This window comes from Nelumbo nucifera, chromosome 1, assembly GCF_055504915.1.
Source record: "Nelumbo nucifera cultivar China Antique chromosome 1, China Antique-T2T, whole genome shotgun sequence".
Classification (NCBI taxonomy): Eukaryota; Viridiplantae; Streptophyta; class Magnoliopsida; order Proteales; family Nelumbonaceae; genus Nelumbo; species Nelumbo nucifera.
In genome coordinates, this window is record NC_142649.1 from 113,735,485 (window position 1) to 113,748,139 (window position 12,655).

The following is a 12,655-nucleotide window of genomic DNA, read 5'->3' on the forward strand; positions in this document are numbered from 1 at the left end:
CGACTTGGAGTTTTGAACTCTCTCACGTAGAAAAGGAAGTTTTTGTAAAGAACTCTGCTAAGCAACTTAAACAACTAGAACTGTAGAACTATACGACAACTTGAAGTTTTGAAAATGAGTTTCAGGGCACTTAAGCAGGGATGGGGCCGATGGGTACCTGACTTCCCCAACCTGATGGGGTTGGGGATGGGGATTGCTTTGGCAGGATAGGGATTAATAGGGATTCCTGACCAGCCTTGCCCCGACCTTAATTATATATTGAATACATGGTTTTCAAAACTGAACCAGACCGGATGGTCGGATTGGAAAACCGGAAACCGATCACTTGATCAATTATATTTTCCCCAAAAACCGTTGATTTTGATCAACGAACCGCTGAACCGGACGATTAACCATTTGAACAGTTTTGACCATTTTTTTATTTTTTTTTGAATTTTTTATTTTTCTGTGAAAATGCATTTAAAATATTATTGATGTTTTAAAGTTTTTATTTACTTTTTAAAAAATACTATTAATCAAAAAATTTCAAAGATCCGGCATGGGACCCGCGTCCCGTCGAGGTTGGAAACGGGAATATCCAAAATCGGGGATGGGGTCTGGGGACGATCCCCGCCGCGTTGCCATTCCTTAGGCTTTAGCATCATGCAAAGGGAGACGATATGTATTAAACACACATTCGCTAAGCTTGGTTACAACTTACAACATTAATAAGTTGAAGCCCGGGCCCAACTATCACAAGGCAAGGCAAGGCCCAATGTCATGGTAAAACGCTGCCTCCGGCCCGGTCCGAGTCTGTACGGGCAATTCTTGGGCCGAATTTTTGGCCCAAATGCTTATACAGAAACAAAAGAAGCCAAAGTGCCAAATCACTAATTAGTAATTACACAGCAACCCAGGCAGCCAGCGTTGAATTGTTAGATGGGTTTCCGTTTTTCTCTAGGCCAGTCGCCACTCGCCAGTCACAGTGAACGATGATAGTATTGATACCATTGTGATAATATCATATACCATCCATAAATCCCCAATCAACGCATTCTTAGACAAGTGACTGTCCAGAAGGCTCCGTGATCACCACTCGTACCGAGTTGTCAGCGTTGAAGGTCCGCTTGGCAAACATCTAAGCTAATGCCAACACTTTTGCCCATGACTCGGTGGTTGAGAATTTGAGAATTGAGATGATCACCCGGCATCACTTCCAAAGCGGAGAGGAGACACAGGATCAACCCGGCGCGGCGGAATTGCAGATTCTTCTTGTCGTATGTCCAAAAATGGCGCTCCCCTCTTCAAGGTGGCACGCTGCTTTCGTCTATACACGCGTTCATTTTCCAGGACACGTTTCTTCGTAGCTCCTCCTCTTGTTCGTTAATATAAGGGCTCCTCCTCCTCTCTCTCCCTCTTTGTGCATGAAATGATGTTGAAGAGAGCTATTAATTGGTCGTTTTCATTTTTCTTCCTCTTCTCTCTTCTTTTCATCTCTTTGCAAGTTACTGCTCTGAAGAATGATGCATCTTTGCAAGTTATTGCTTTGAAGAATGACGTATCTGATGCGAGATCACTGATCACAAAAGATCGCCGGAGAACCGTCATTTCGACGGAATCCGGAAAGGTCTCAGCCGTTGAGGTCCGTGATGGAATTAGAGGGGCCTATCGTCTACAATTCATCACCTTGGAGCCTAACTCCCTGTTCCTCCCTGCATTACTCCATGCAGATATGGTGCTATACGTTCACACAGGTAAAACTGAATCTGAATTAAACCCATCATATTCTGTTGTTCATCTTTTTCTTTTCGTTCCCACCATGCATGAACTCTATCTCTCCTGCTGCTGGTGCAGGGAATGGGAGCTTGAATTGGGTGGATGAAGAAGAGAAGAAGAGCCAGATAAACGTAGAACGAGGAGATATCTTTAGTCTTCCTTCGGGTTCAGTTTTCTCTCTGAGTAGCAGCCCAGAGTCCAAAGGGGAGGAGAAGCTCAGGATTTATGCTATCTTTGTTAATTCCAATGAAGAAAGCTTGCATGTATGTGAGAAATGAGAAGTAGCTACTCTTAGTTATTTCCTTTATTTAACTCTGTTCTATTTATTTATTCATACAAATTTCATTACGACAATGCACACATACACACATCTACATGCAGGAGCCCCCTGCCAGGACATATTCGACGTTGAGCGATCTGGTTTTGGGTTTTGATAAAATGACGCTCCAGTCATCTTTCAAGGTTGTGATCTCTCTTTTCTTTTTCAGAATTTATTCTACCCATTTGAACTAATTGCTTAGATTCTTTAAGGTAATTTGGTTCAAATTGGTCAGGTCCCCCCAGAACTGATAGAGAAGATTACAACCGCCACCAAGCCTCCATCAATTGTGAACGTGACGTCTCAGGACGAAACGGACCACCTCATCTGGAAACCTGAACTTAACATCCGGCAATTGCTAAAAGATATTAGCAACAAAAGGAAGCCAAAGGCATTCAATATTCTAAAAGCAACACCAGATTTCCAGAACTGTAATGGCTGGAGCAAGATGGCAAACAGGAAGGACGTGCCTTCACTAAAACATCTCAATCTGGGAGTGTTCATGGTGAACTTAACCAAGGTTAGTTGCTTCAAATATGTAGCAAATATGCTTTAATTGGTTTACTCTGCTATGCCTACTGATGAGAGTGTGGTCTGTTGATTTCTAATACTGATGAAGGGTTCTCTGATGGGGCCCTATTGGAATCCAATAGCAACTGAGATAGCGATTGTGGTACACGGCCAAGGAATGGTTCGCATAGTCTGCTCGAGCCGAACAAGCGACTCGGACTGTAAAAACAAGAGGTTTAAGGTCGGAGAGGGAGATGTCTTCGTGGTTCCACCTTTCCATCTTACAGCCCAGATTTCGTTCAATAACAATTCGTTTGTTATCATGGGATTCAGTACAATGGCAAAGAAAAACCACCCTGAGTTCCTAGCTGGGAAAAGGTCGATGCTTCGAAAATTGGATAGAGACATCTTGGCGAAGTCGATGAATGTCTCCACTTCAACAATTGATGAATTACTAAGTTCCGGAGACTCGATGATCTCAGATTGCACATCATGCGCAGAGGAGGAAATTCAGAGAGAAAGGCAGGAGCGGAAGGGGGAACAGATGAAGAGAGAGCAGCAAGAGCAAGAGGAAGAGACAGAGACAGAGGAGGAAGAGGAGGGACACCGAAGGGAGGGAGAGGAGGAACAGAGAAAGCGAGAGGAGCAAGAGGCGGAGACAGAGGAGGAAGCGGAGAGAAGACAAGAGCAGAGACAGCGAAGGCAGGGAGAGGAGGAAGAGGGCGGGGAACAAGAGCAAGAGACAGAGACAGAGGAGGAAGGGGAGAGAAGACAAGAGGAGAAGCAACGAAGGCAGGGTAAAGGCGAAGAAGGTGGTGGAAGCGAGGATGAATGAAGAAAAACCTTGAGAAAAATAATGGAGAATTTGACAGTAGTACTCAAAAGAAAAAAGATCAGAGCGTCAACCATTAGCCACCTGAACTATGACTATCTATCTAGCGAGTGTTAAAATAAATAAATTGAGTGTCCCACACTCCCACCGTCTCCAGATTGGTTTTCTGTATTTTATGTCTAGCGTTCGGATTTTGTAGGCGCGCGCCTCACTCGTTGCAGTCAAGTAGTTTATTTCTGTGGAATTGTTGATGTAAATTGTTGGAACTTCCAGTGTCTGAGTGCATCCTACAGTATGATCTTGATCTGTAGTTTCTAATAAAGTCCCCTCTATTGTTGTGAATTTGTGCTGTGCATTACAACACACCAGAAAATAAAAAATATATATGACTAGTAATTCAGGTGAAACCTCAAGAGCCAGATTGTGAAACTCTACCTCTGTAATTAAGAAGATAGCCGGAATGTCGGAACAATATGTCGGGAATACCTCTAGACTAGTGGAAGGAAGAGTCAATCCTCTGAGCTTCTCTCCAATCGCCAATTACAGACAGAATTCAATCTGTAAAAGAAAATGAAATGAAAGACATAAAGAGTTCCGAGTGCTTGAGTTAGGGTGGGTTGAAGTTGATTTCACTTCACCATCGTGCATTGTGTAAGGTGTCGTTTACAGGAAACTGGTAGGTAAGCCGCACCGGGATGAGGAATGAAAGTCAACTTGCCAAATTAATAGAATCCTACTTTATCTCTTAGTCTTACCTTGATCAACAGTCGGTCCGAACTGGATCGATTGGTGCTTTGGCGGATGTTGAGTGCCTTGATAAAATGGAGACCAAGGACAACAAATGATTTGCCTGCCTACCTAGTGCAAAAGTTTTATTTTTTCTCTTTGCATCTTAAAAACTGAGCAAAATTTAAACTACGTATATGGGTTTTCAGGGTACGTTAAAGAGTTTATTGTTTTCAACTAACACTCAGCCTATTTGCACTCTCATGCACTGCAACCAAATGCAATGCAGCAGCCATGAGGACAATTATGGATTTTCCAAATTTGAAACTCAGATTGGAACATAACCAGAGTACAAAAATGCAAAACTGAGAAAGGCCGCCTGCCGGCCATCCGCAATATGGGAAATATATTAATTTGCACTATGATACATAAATTTGGATTATATAAAAAAGTACATATATCAGATAAACTGATAAAGAATATAAAGCAAACATCCCTCATCATTTCACTGCTTTAGTAACTCACTTTTTTTTCTAGGTAAACTTGGGGATTGGGGTTGGAACTTGGAAGGGCAAGGGCGGGAGCGAATCCCGGTCAATGGGAACTATATCATACATCAATTGACCCTACTATCTTAGAGACTCGTTGCAAGGGGAAACAAAGAGGATAAAAATGACAATCTGGAGCAATGTCTGAATAGCAAGATTCCATTGAAGAAAAGCTTCAGTAGATAGGTGACCTACTACTCTTCCCATATCTTTAACAGATTACACAGCAATAGATAAAAAGTTGATTCTACAAAAGCCCTTACCCCTAAGAAAGGTAAAATCTACAACCATGAGCCATGGAGGGGAGCAAAATGCTCTGGTTTAAATGGAAGAAAGCTTGTCATTCTTTACTGGAGCAGGTGATGTAGGAGACAACAACTGTAATGTCATCAAGTTTGCCACCATAATAGCGAAACCCAGCATCTTGCGCAGCTGTTGAGAAAGGTGTCTGTCTGTTTTTGTCCTGTGCTCGTTGGCGAGCCAAGGCTGCTATTTTCTGAGCTGTTACCTGAGGCTCAAATCCTGCCCTTGCAGCATGAACAACAACAGCTGTAACCTCATTGTTGTACAAGTTGTCAAATAGACCATCTGTACCAGCTATTATGACATCCCCTGGTGCAACAGGAATTGTAAAAACCTGGTTCATTCAACAAAAAAGGTTATTCAGTGTTTATCAAAGTTGCATGATTTTAAAATTTAATAGGCACGCCTTACAACCATCTTAGGTTAAGGGCATTTAAGAGTGATAGACAACAAAATAAACTTAATAAACCATATTTATCTGGCTCTCACGCTTTTCCCCTACTGAACAATGTCCACCTCTTTTATTATTAACCTCACAGCCAATGTTTTAAAAAACTGACCCGGAATGGAACCACTTTGGCCACCAGTTTCTGGGTCAGCAGTTTGACAGCCCGGTTCAAATGGACAGCCCTTTTTAATTAAAAAAATAAAAAATTATTAAAATAAAAAACAGCCAAAAAACATTGTCAGGGTCAAACAGGTCAACAGTTTGACTGCCTGGGCCAGCAGGTCGCTGACCAAGTCGATGGTTTTTGGCCAAGATACAGGTTAAGGGTGAAACTGAACCGGTTGCCCGGACGGTTCCTAGGCCAAACTGTCCGACCGTCCAGGTCAACAACGGTTCAAGAACCATGCTCATAGCTACACTAACACCAACTGATCAACCAAAAATTACATAGCATCTGGGAAAACTTCAGAACTTGCAACAAAAAGTATCAGAAAAACTTCCGAATGCTTTTTTTGTGGCTTTAACAAAAAGACCACAAAAACCACCAAAAAAACATCAGAAAATATTCATAGAAAAAGAACCCAAGAGTAATTGCTGGGTGGTAATAGGTTGGACATTGGCAGCTGCAGAATGTCACAGTATCTCAGATCTTTATTAGAAAGCTTGGGCTCGGATCTATTTACCCACAAAAGTTGTTCCCACATCCCCACGAGACATTACAAGTTACAACAATACAACTGTGCATTGAGAATATGTCCCCTGTCATTCATGGGGAGATGTTCCCAACACACGGTGGGGGTGCTCTGTGGGTAGGGATGTGGGAACAATTTGTGGGTAGGCTGAACTTACTTTCTGTACTGTTTCTTCTGCTTTCTATTCATTTTGATCAGTTTCTATGTTTACCTTTGGTAGAGTTGTACTCAGTCCCTCCTTGCTACACCTTAAGAACAGGGTTTTCTTTCTTTTTCACCATTAACATAATTTCTATTTGATTATGAAAAAAAAAGCCAAATCCACTTGACCCCATCTTGGTTACTAATAAAAAACCAAGAAGAATCAAAGATTGAACCAAACTTTGTTCCTTTAGCAACCCAGATCAATTGGGTGTGGGGGAGATTTTAGAGATAACAAGTTTAAATCTTGATAAGTTCCAGAGGCCCAGTGGGTGTTAGCAACTCTTTTAATAGTGGAACCACTTGCATGTCAAGGTCTTAAGCTAGCATCCGATGCAGAACAGAATGGGATTGAGGTTAAAGATGACTGTCATGTAGCTCTCAGTAGCTGTAAGCTGATCCAGTGCAGATGAAGATCCATGGATCTTCTGATTTCTGATCGGGAAAGGGAAATATCTTTCATCTAATCTGAATTGCCTGTTCAGATGGATGCTTAGGTCCGCTAACAGTTGACAAGATTGGGCTACAAAAAACACCCTAGAATGTAGTATGCTAGGTCTGGGGAGTGATATCATTGTGTAACTGAACTGTGTATGTAATTTCTGATGAAAAAAAAACTGTGTAATTTCAAAAGCTTGTAAGAGGGATTGGACACCCATTGGGCGTTTTCTATTTTTTGCTTGCTACTACCTATTTTGGAGCGTAAAGTTCTCTGTTTTACATATGCAATAAAATTTTACCATGTTAACAACTAAAAAAAATGAGATAGCCACTGGTGTCAACATGCATCCATGAACATTAATGGCATAGAAAACCATGGTTACCTCACTGTTGAATACAACGCTAGCAATTAGGATGTGTCCATGCAATGTTTTCCATGTGCTTCATAACCAAAACTATCGGTTTGTGTGCATGTCCAAAATCCAGGCATGTAGTGGAAAAGAATGCAAGTTGCAACTAACCTGACCAGAGCTAGGCAAGTCACCTCCATTTCCACACTCTAGTTGATAAGTGAAATTGAAACTATGCTGTTGTACAGGAGATTGGAACACAGTACATCCATCTCTAACTACAATAAACCCACTGTCCCCCAGGTTAATTGCATGGATACCCTGCAATAAGGAAAATAGATCAACCCATAGTATGTCAAACAATCTCCAAGTTGCAAGAATAATCACAAGATTCAGCTGAAGTAGAAGCAGTAAAACAAACACACGCACATGCACAAACAAGTGTTGGGGGAGGGGGTGATTGCGGATTCTCCTGATGAAGTTCATAGCCTGAGAAGTAATAAGTGAGAACACTAAATTTGCATTAAAATAAGAAAACTGAATCAAGGCACCATGTTTCAGTGAAAAACATCTACACATGTCTGGAAATTGCCATTTGGCCATGAGGAATTTAGAAACTATATTTTAGGAAATTGCCAAGTGCCAACCAAGAAGGCAGGAAAAATTTATAAATTATTTTCCACAATTAACATGCTTGTGTGGATCAAACAGAAAAATAGTAGACTATTTCCTTTTATTGAAGTTGGTAACAGAGTGCCAAAAGCTCCCCAACCTGACAAAAAGAAAGGATAGTAAACTAAGCATGGTATGAAAAACAGCATACCTGGTCTGTAAGCGCTATGATGCATGCTGTTGAGGATCCTTTAGCTTTTGTGGTCAAGTGAGCTTTCTCCAAAACCCGAGCCGGATCAATAGAACCTTTAGGCTCTTCTTTAATTGCAGTTACTGAATTTGACATGAGTTCTCTAGCATATTGTCCTGCATCAATACCCAGATCTGCCCATCCGCCAACACCATCTGCTACACCTATAGCTTGCTCATCTACACAAATGAAATGAGCATCCTCTCCACCAGTTTCTTCCTTATCAGGGTGTGGAAGGTAACATGACCCCGAAAGCAGCTTCAGGGTTCTATCACCTAGGATTTTTCTGTGATCAACATCAAGCAGTAAAAACATGTTGAAATGATTGGCCAATTGGAGTAACTACTGAACCATTTCATTATCCACAGAATAATCTGTTCAGCATATTTAAGCCTCTGGAACAAGATCTAAGTGAGAAACCTAATTTAACCTCGTTGAAATAGTTGGATTGGAATTTATGGCTCCGTTTGGGAAGAGTGCCAAATAGGGTGCAAATACAAATATGTAGAGTAAATTCCGGTCCATGCAAATGCAAAGTTAGTTTGGTTTTGCATTGATAGATTTACTTTCTTGCCAAATGAAATTTAGTTGTAATGGGTGCAAACACAAATACTGAGATTGAAATATATAACATTGATCAAATTAGAGTGCAAAGTTTGCGTCCAGTTTTTGGATGCAAACTTTGTGCTCATTTTAGATACAAACATGCCTTGAAATTTGTGAAAGCTGTCACTTTCAGTATATAAATGCATTCCTACCAAACACCAGCAAAACTGAACATGCATATGCACTCTTCCCAAATGGAGTGTAAGGAATACCAATGAAGGCAATTGGTACAGGTAGCATTAATAAACCTTTACATGCATCTACTTTTTTATCAGTAGCTGTAAGATTTTATTGATGATAGAAGGAATACAAAGTACTTATGTAAGATTTGTGTGTGTGTGTGTGTGCATGTTACAGTAGAGCCAGCCCATTGCTGCTCACCTTGTCTTCCAGATAAGACTTCCGATTTATAACGCTTCTTTTACTCTAAATGATATCCACCCAAAATCAGCTACTTGCTCCTTGTTGAGCTAGGGGATTTACATCCTAGGCATCCAATTTACATGCATCTACTTAAAGATGCTAGAAGATCATATTTGGGGGGAAAAGTGAAGGTGCACCAACAATTGAATTCCACCAACAACTTATCTTGTGCCACAATGGGTGGTGTAAGACCGGTTGAGCTTAACATGAATCCAAGATTCTGTGTGACACATCCTGAATAATATGTTGGATGCTTGGACCAGCTGGAAATTTTTTCTAGTTCAAGCTCAGGAGGAAATACCAGAACCTGAAATGGATCAGATTGGGCTTGCACAACTAGTCAAATTTGTGTCTTACATATAGAGGCAGTTTATTATCAAATTTGTGTCTTACATATAGAGGCAGTTTATTATCAAATTTAGTGATGCATGATGGCTATCCAAATTCATGAACATCTCATAAGAAATGAAATAACAACTTTATAAAACCTCTGTCTAAGTTTCTTCCCCTTTCATTGAGGCACAATTTCTTATCCATCATCTCTTTGTAAATGGTCTTGGAGATGGATCCTAGGTAAACTGAAGTAACAGTGCAACTAGTGCCACCATGGTCAAATCTTCTCATGTCTGTGTGGATGAACAAAAACAGGATAGGTACAAGTTATCATTCAATCCCTAAGAGAATGAGGTTTAAAAAGATGAAGGACAAGGTAAGGTAGACTTTCTCAGTTGCAACCTTGGCCATTCCCTTTAATGTTCGCTTTAATTTTTAATCAGCTTTTTAATTTCTTTTCTGAATTGCATTTATGGGCTAGGATTTCCACTTTACTGCTATGGTTGGAAGGTAAAGAATTACAATTTTTTTTGGATTCCTACTTACTTTTGCAATCTCAAGAATCAAAAGACAAAAACAATAGAGACTCAAGAGAAGTAGCCAGGTGAGTTTGCATACTGTTCAGTTGAAACAGCAGAGTTTGCACTCTGTTCTTCACGCGCTGAGCCATCAAAAGATACATCAGGAGCAGTGCCAAAGGAGTAACATGCAGAAGATGAGCCATGAAAATATTTTGAACCTGATCCCATTAATGGATGGGAGTTGCAACTCCTCCTTGCTATATCAAACATGAAATACCCATAAACCTGATAACTGTTGGATGGTTCTTGATTTCTCAAACTCATGCTTGTTTTTCTGCAACAATCCACACGTCTATTGCTACAAGACAGGCCAGCCCGATTGAAGGAGCTCAAGAGATGGCCATTCCTTGATGTTAAATTATCTATACACCGATCACCTAATACAACTCTAGAGCCACAGGCAGCCATGGTTGTGGTAAAAGATGGACTGCGGAGGGAAAGCTGGGTGGAGTCAGATAAAAGACGATCGATATGATACCCGCAAACCTGACAAGATGGACCAGAAACGGAGGGAATTGAAAATGTTCGTGAGAGTGCACCAACAAAAACAGCAAGACTCTTTTGTTCAGCAATGCGGAGATCTGATCGTGCAGCAAAAATTGTACCAGGGCGTAAGAGTAAATTCAATCCCCCAAGACTTGAAAACGGCCTTAAAGTTGACAACCCAGAATCCCCAAGCAAAAAATTCCCTTGTGCAAATAGAAATCCAACAGTTTTGTCAAGCCCTCCTTGTTTACCTATGATCAGTCTGCGAAATCCAGACCGGAAGTCCAAGTTCAGCCTTGAAAAATATGTAGATGGCATCTTACCCTCTTAAACAAAAGAGTGATGCCCAAATCCCACTATCACGTGAAAGCAAACTGTTAAGTCTACGCACAGTAGAAATTTTCATAATTTCTGATACATCTATTGAATAAGAAAACCCCGTTTCCGCTTCTCCAATAAGTTACTCGAGTTTAGGAACCTGAGTTGGGAAAGGAAAGAGTTGCAAATAATAAGTAAATGCCAATTTAGGTAGACAGGCAAGAAAATAGAAGAATAGATTAAACAGAAATTGCAGCCCCAAATCTGGTTAGAGCTATCATTCAGGTGAAAAGAGAGAGAGAGGAAGAGATTAAAAACTACGGTTAAAACTTGTTACAATGATAACCCACACGAAACCAATCAAATCATTGGTTGCACAAACAAATAAAAAAAATACATAGAACTGATTTTGCTGCAAAAATATTAACATTTCGCTGCCTGAATGAGTATTAAACTTAAGAGATAAAAAGCTGAAAGGAAATAGGACAAATATTAAAAGAAGTAAAAAGAAATTCCGGTAAAAAATTAACAGAAAACAGAATTAGGTCAAAACAATGAAACTGCAGCTACGGTTGCAAAGAAAAAAAAGGAACTCCAGGTGCAATGGATTCTCACGTCTTCCTAAATAAAAGAGACGAAAGCTCCCGAAAAGTCGAAAGAAAATCGTCAAATATGAATGAATTGAAAAACAAAATCCCAGATACAAAAGTCAGTAAAATAAGCAGAAATCCTTAAGAATAAAGGGACCGAAACCGCACCTGCGCAGAGAAAGCAGAATATATTATCGAATCAAACCCTAACCCTAGTTCAAAATTCCATGAATCTGCCGATAAAAGCACCCGCTATGAGGCTGGACCTCGTTTCTCGCTCTGTCTTCCGAGAAGCAAAGAGAAGAATGGACGAAATTGATATCCGAGCCGGTCGAACCTCAAGCTGCTGGTGCCTGGTGGTTAGGTGGAGAACACGCGCCTTTCTTTCGTTATTTGTGAGTCTTTCTGCCTAGTATTGCGGTCAGCGAAGCAGCAGCCGATACCTAACAAACCGATTCGCTCTCTCTCCAGACTCAACTCAAGTGTTCCCCTCGTTAAAACCCTAATAAATGGAAATTGGCTTTTTTTATATGAGATACCGAAAGGATGATATCGGAAGACTCTTGATACTATTGTTGGCGTAGCCTTGCACTAAAACCCTCCATCACGGCCGCCACGTTTGTTTGAGTCGGAAAATTGAATCAGGGTAAATTTTACACCCCAATTTGATTTTACACTTGTTTGATAGAGGTGTTAATATTGTCTCATAAATCGATGTAATATTCCATTCTTACCAATATTTACATTGGAAATCAATGCAAATTTTTCTTTCTTCTCCCTCCAATCGTCTCCTTCCAATATGAAAATCGATGTAAATATTGTCGTCCACTTAAAGAGATCCGCAGGTTTGATGTCGACTCTATGGAATTTCAGAGCAAAGTTTACCGGATCGACGACAAAGAGGTTTCAAGAGACTTTATTGGAGCGGAGTTTCAAAGCATAGCAGAGTTTCACTTTTACCTCAGAACAACCAAACGAGAGAAAAATTCCAAAACACGCTGATCAATTTTCCACCGATCACTAAATCGGAATCAAAATTTCCATCGGTGTAAATTTGAATTTACACTTAAAACAAATGCATCCTTGGTGTATTGTTGCGACCTTGAATTAGATGGTATGACGTTAAAGTAAGTAGGAATGGCTAGGGGCTTGTGCAAATGTGGGTCGTGTTTGGCCGTGTTTCCCTCTTTGGGCTACGTTTGGAGACGATGCAAATAAGTGTAAATGCAAATATGTAGAGTGTAAAACGGTTCATATAAATTACAAAATTTGGTTAGTTTCGCACTGATAAATTTACTTTTTTTATCAAACAGACTTTTAGCTGTAATGGA

General features: G+C 40.5%; 2 protein-coding genes across 3 annotated transcripts; one reads left to right on the top strand and one right to left on the bottom strand.

Moving 5' to 3' along the window:
• The first annotated feature begins 1,253 nt into the window (after positions 1–1,253).
• On the top strand, positions 1,254–3,758 carry LOC104588177 (vicilin-like seed storage protein At2g18540). The gene is made up of 5 exons (XM_010246015.3): positions 1,254–1,733; positions 1,834–2,018; positions 2,137–2,217; positions 2,310–2,594; positions 2,694–3,758. Exons 1-5 carry the CDS (start codon positions 1,409–1,411, stop codon positions 3,417–3,419), a joined length of 1,602 nt encoding a protein of 533 aa, XP_010244317.2. The 5' UTR covers positions 1,254–1,408; the 3' UTR covers positions 3,420–3,758.
• Positions 3,759–4,823: 1,065 nt separating this feature from the next.
• LOC104588176 (putative protein phosphatase 2C 55) lies at positions 4,824–12,250 on the bottom strand. 2 transcript variants are annotated; one of them, XM_010246013.3, is made up of 6 exons: positions 11,493–12,215; positions 9,968–10,894; positions 7,949–8,273; positions 7,555–7,614; positions 7,297–7,446; positions 4,824–5,327 (listed from the first exon to the last, which is right to left on the bottom strand). In XM_010246013.3, exons 2-6 carry the CDS (start codon positions 10,732–10,734, stop codon positions 5,031–5,033), a joined length of 1,599 nt encoding a protein of 532 aa, XP_010244315.2. In that variant the 5' UTR covers positions 10,735–10,894; positions 11,493–12,215; the 3' UTR covers positions 4,824–5,030. The 2 variants fall into 2 exon arrangements, with proteins under 2 accessions (XP_010244315.2, XP_010244316.2); XM_010246014.3 differs by lacking the exon at positions 7,555–7,614 and having other exon boundaries at positions 11,493–12,250.
• Between the last annotated feature and the right edge of the window lie 405 nt (positions 12,251–12,655).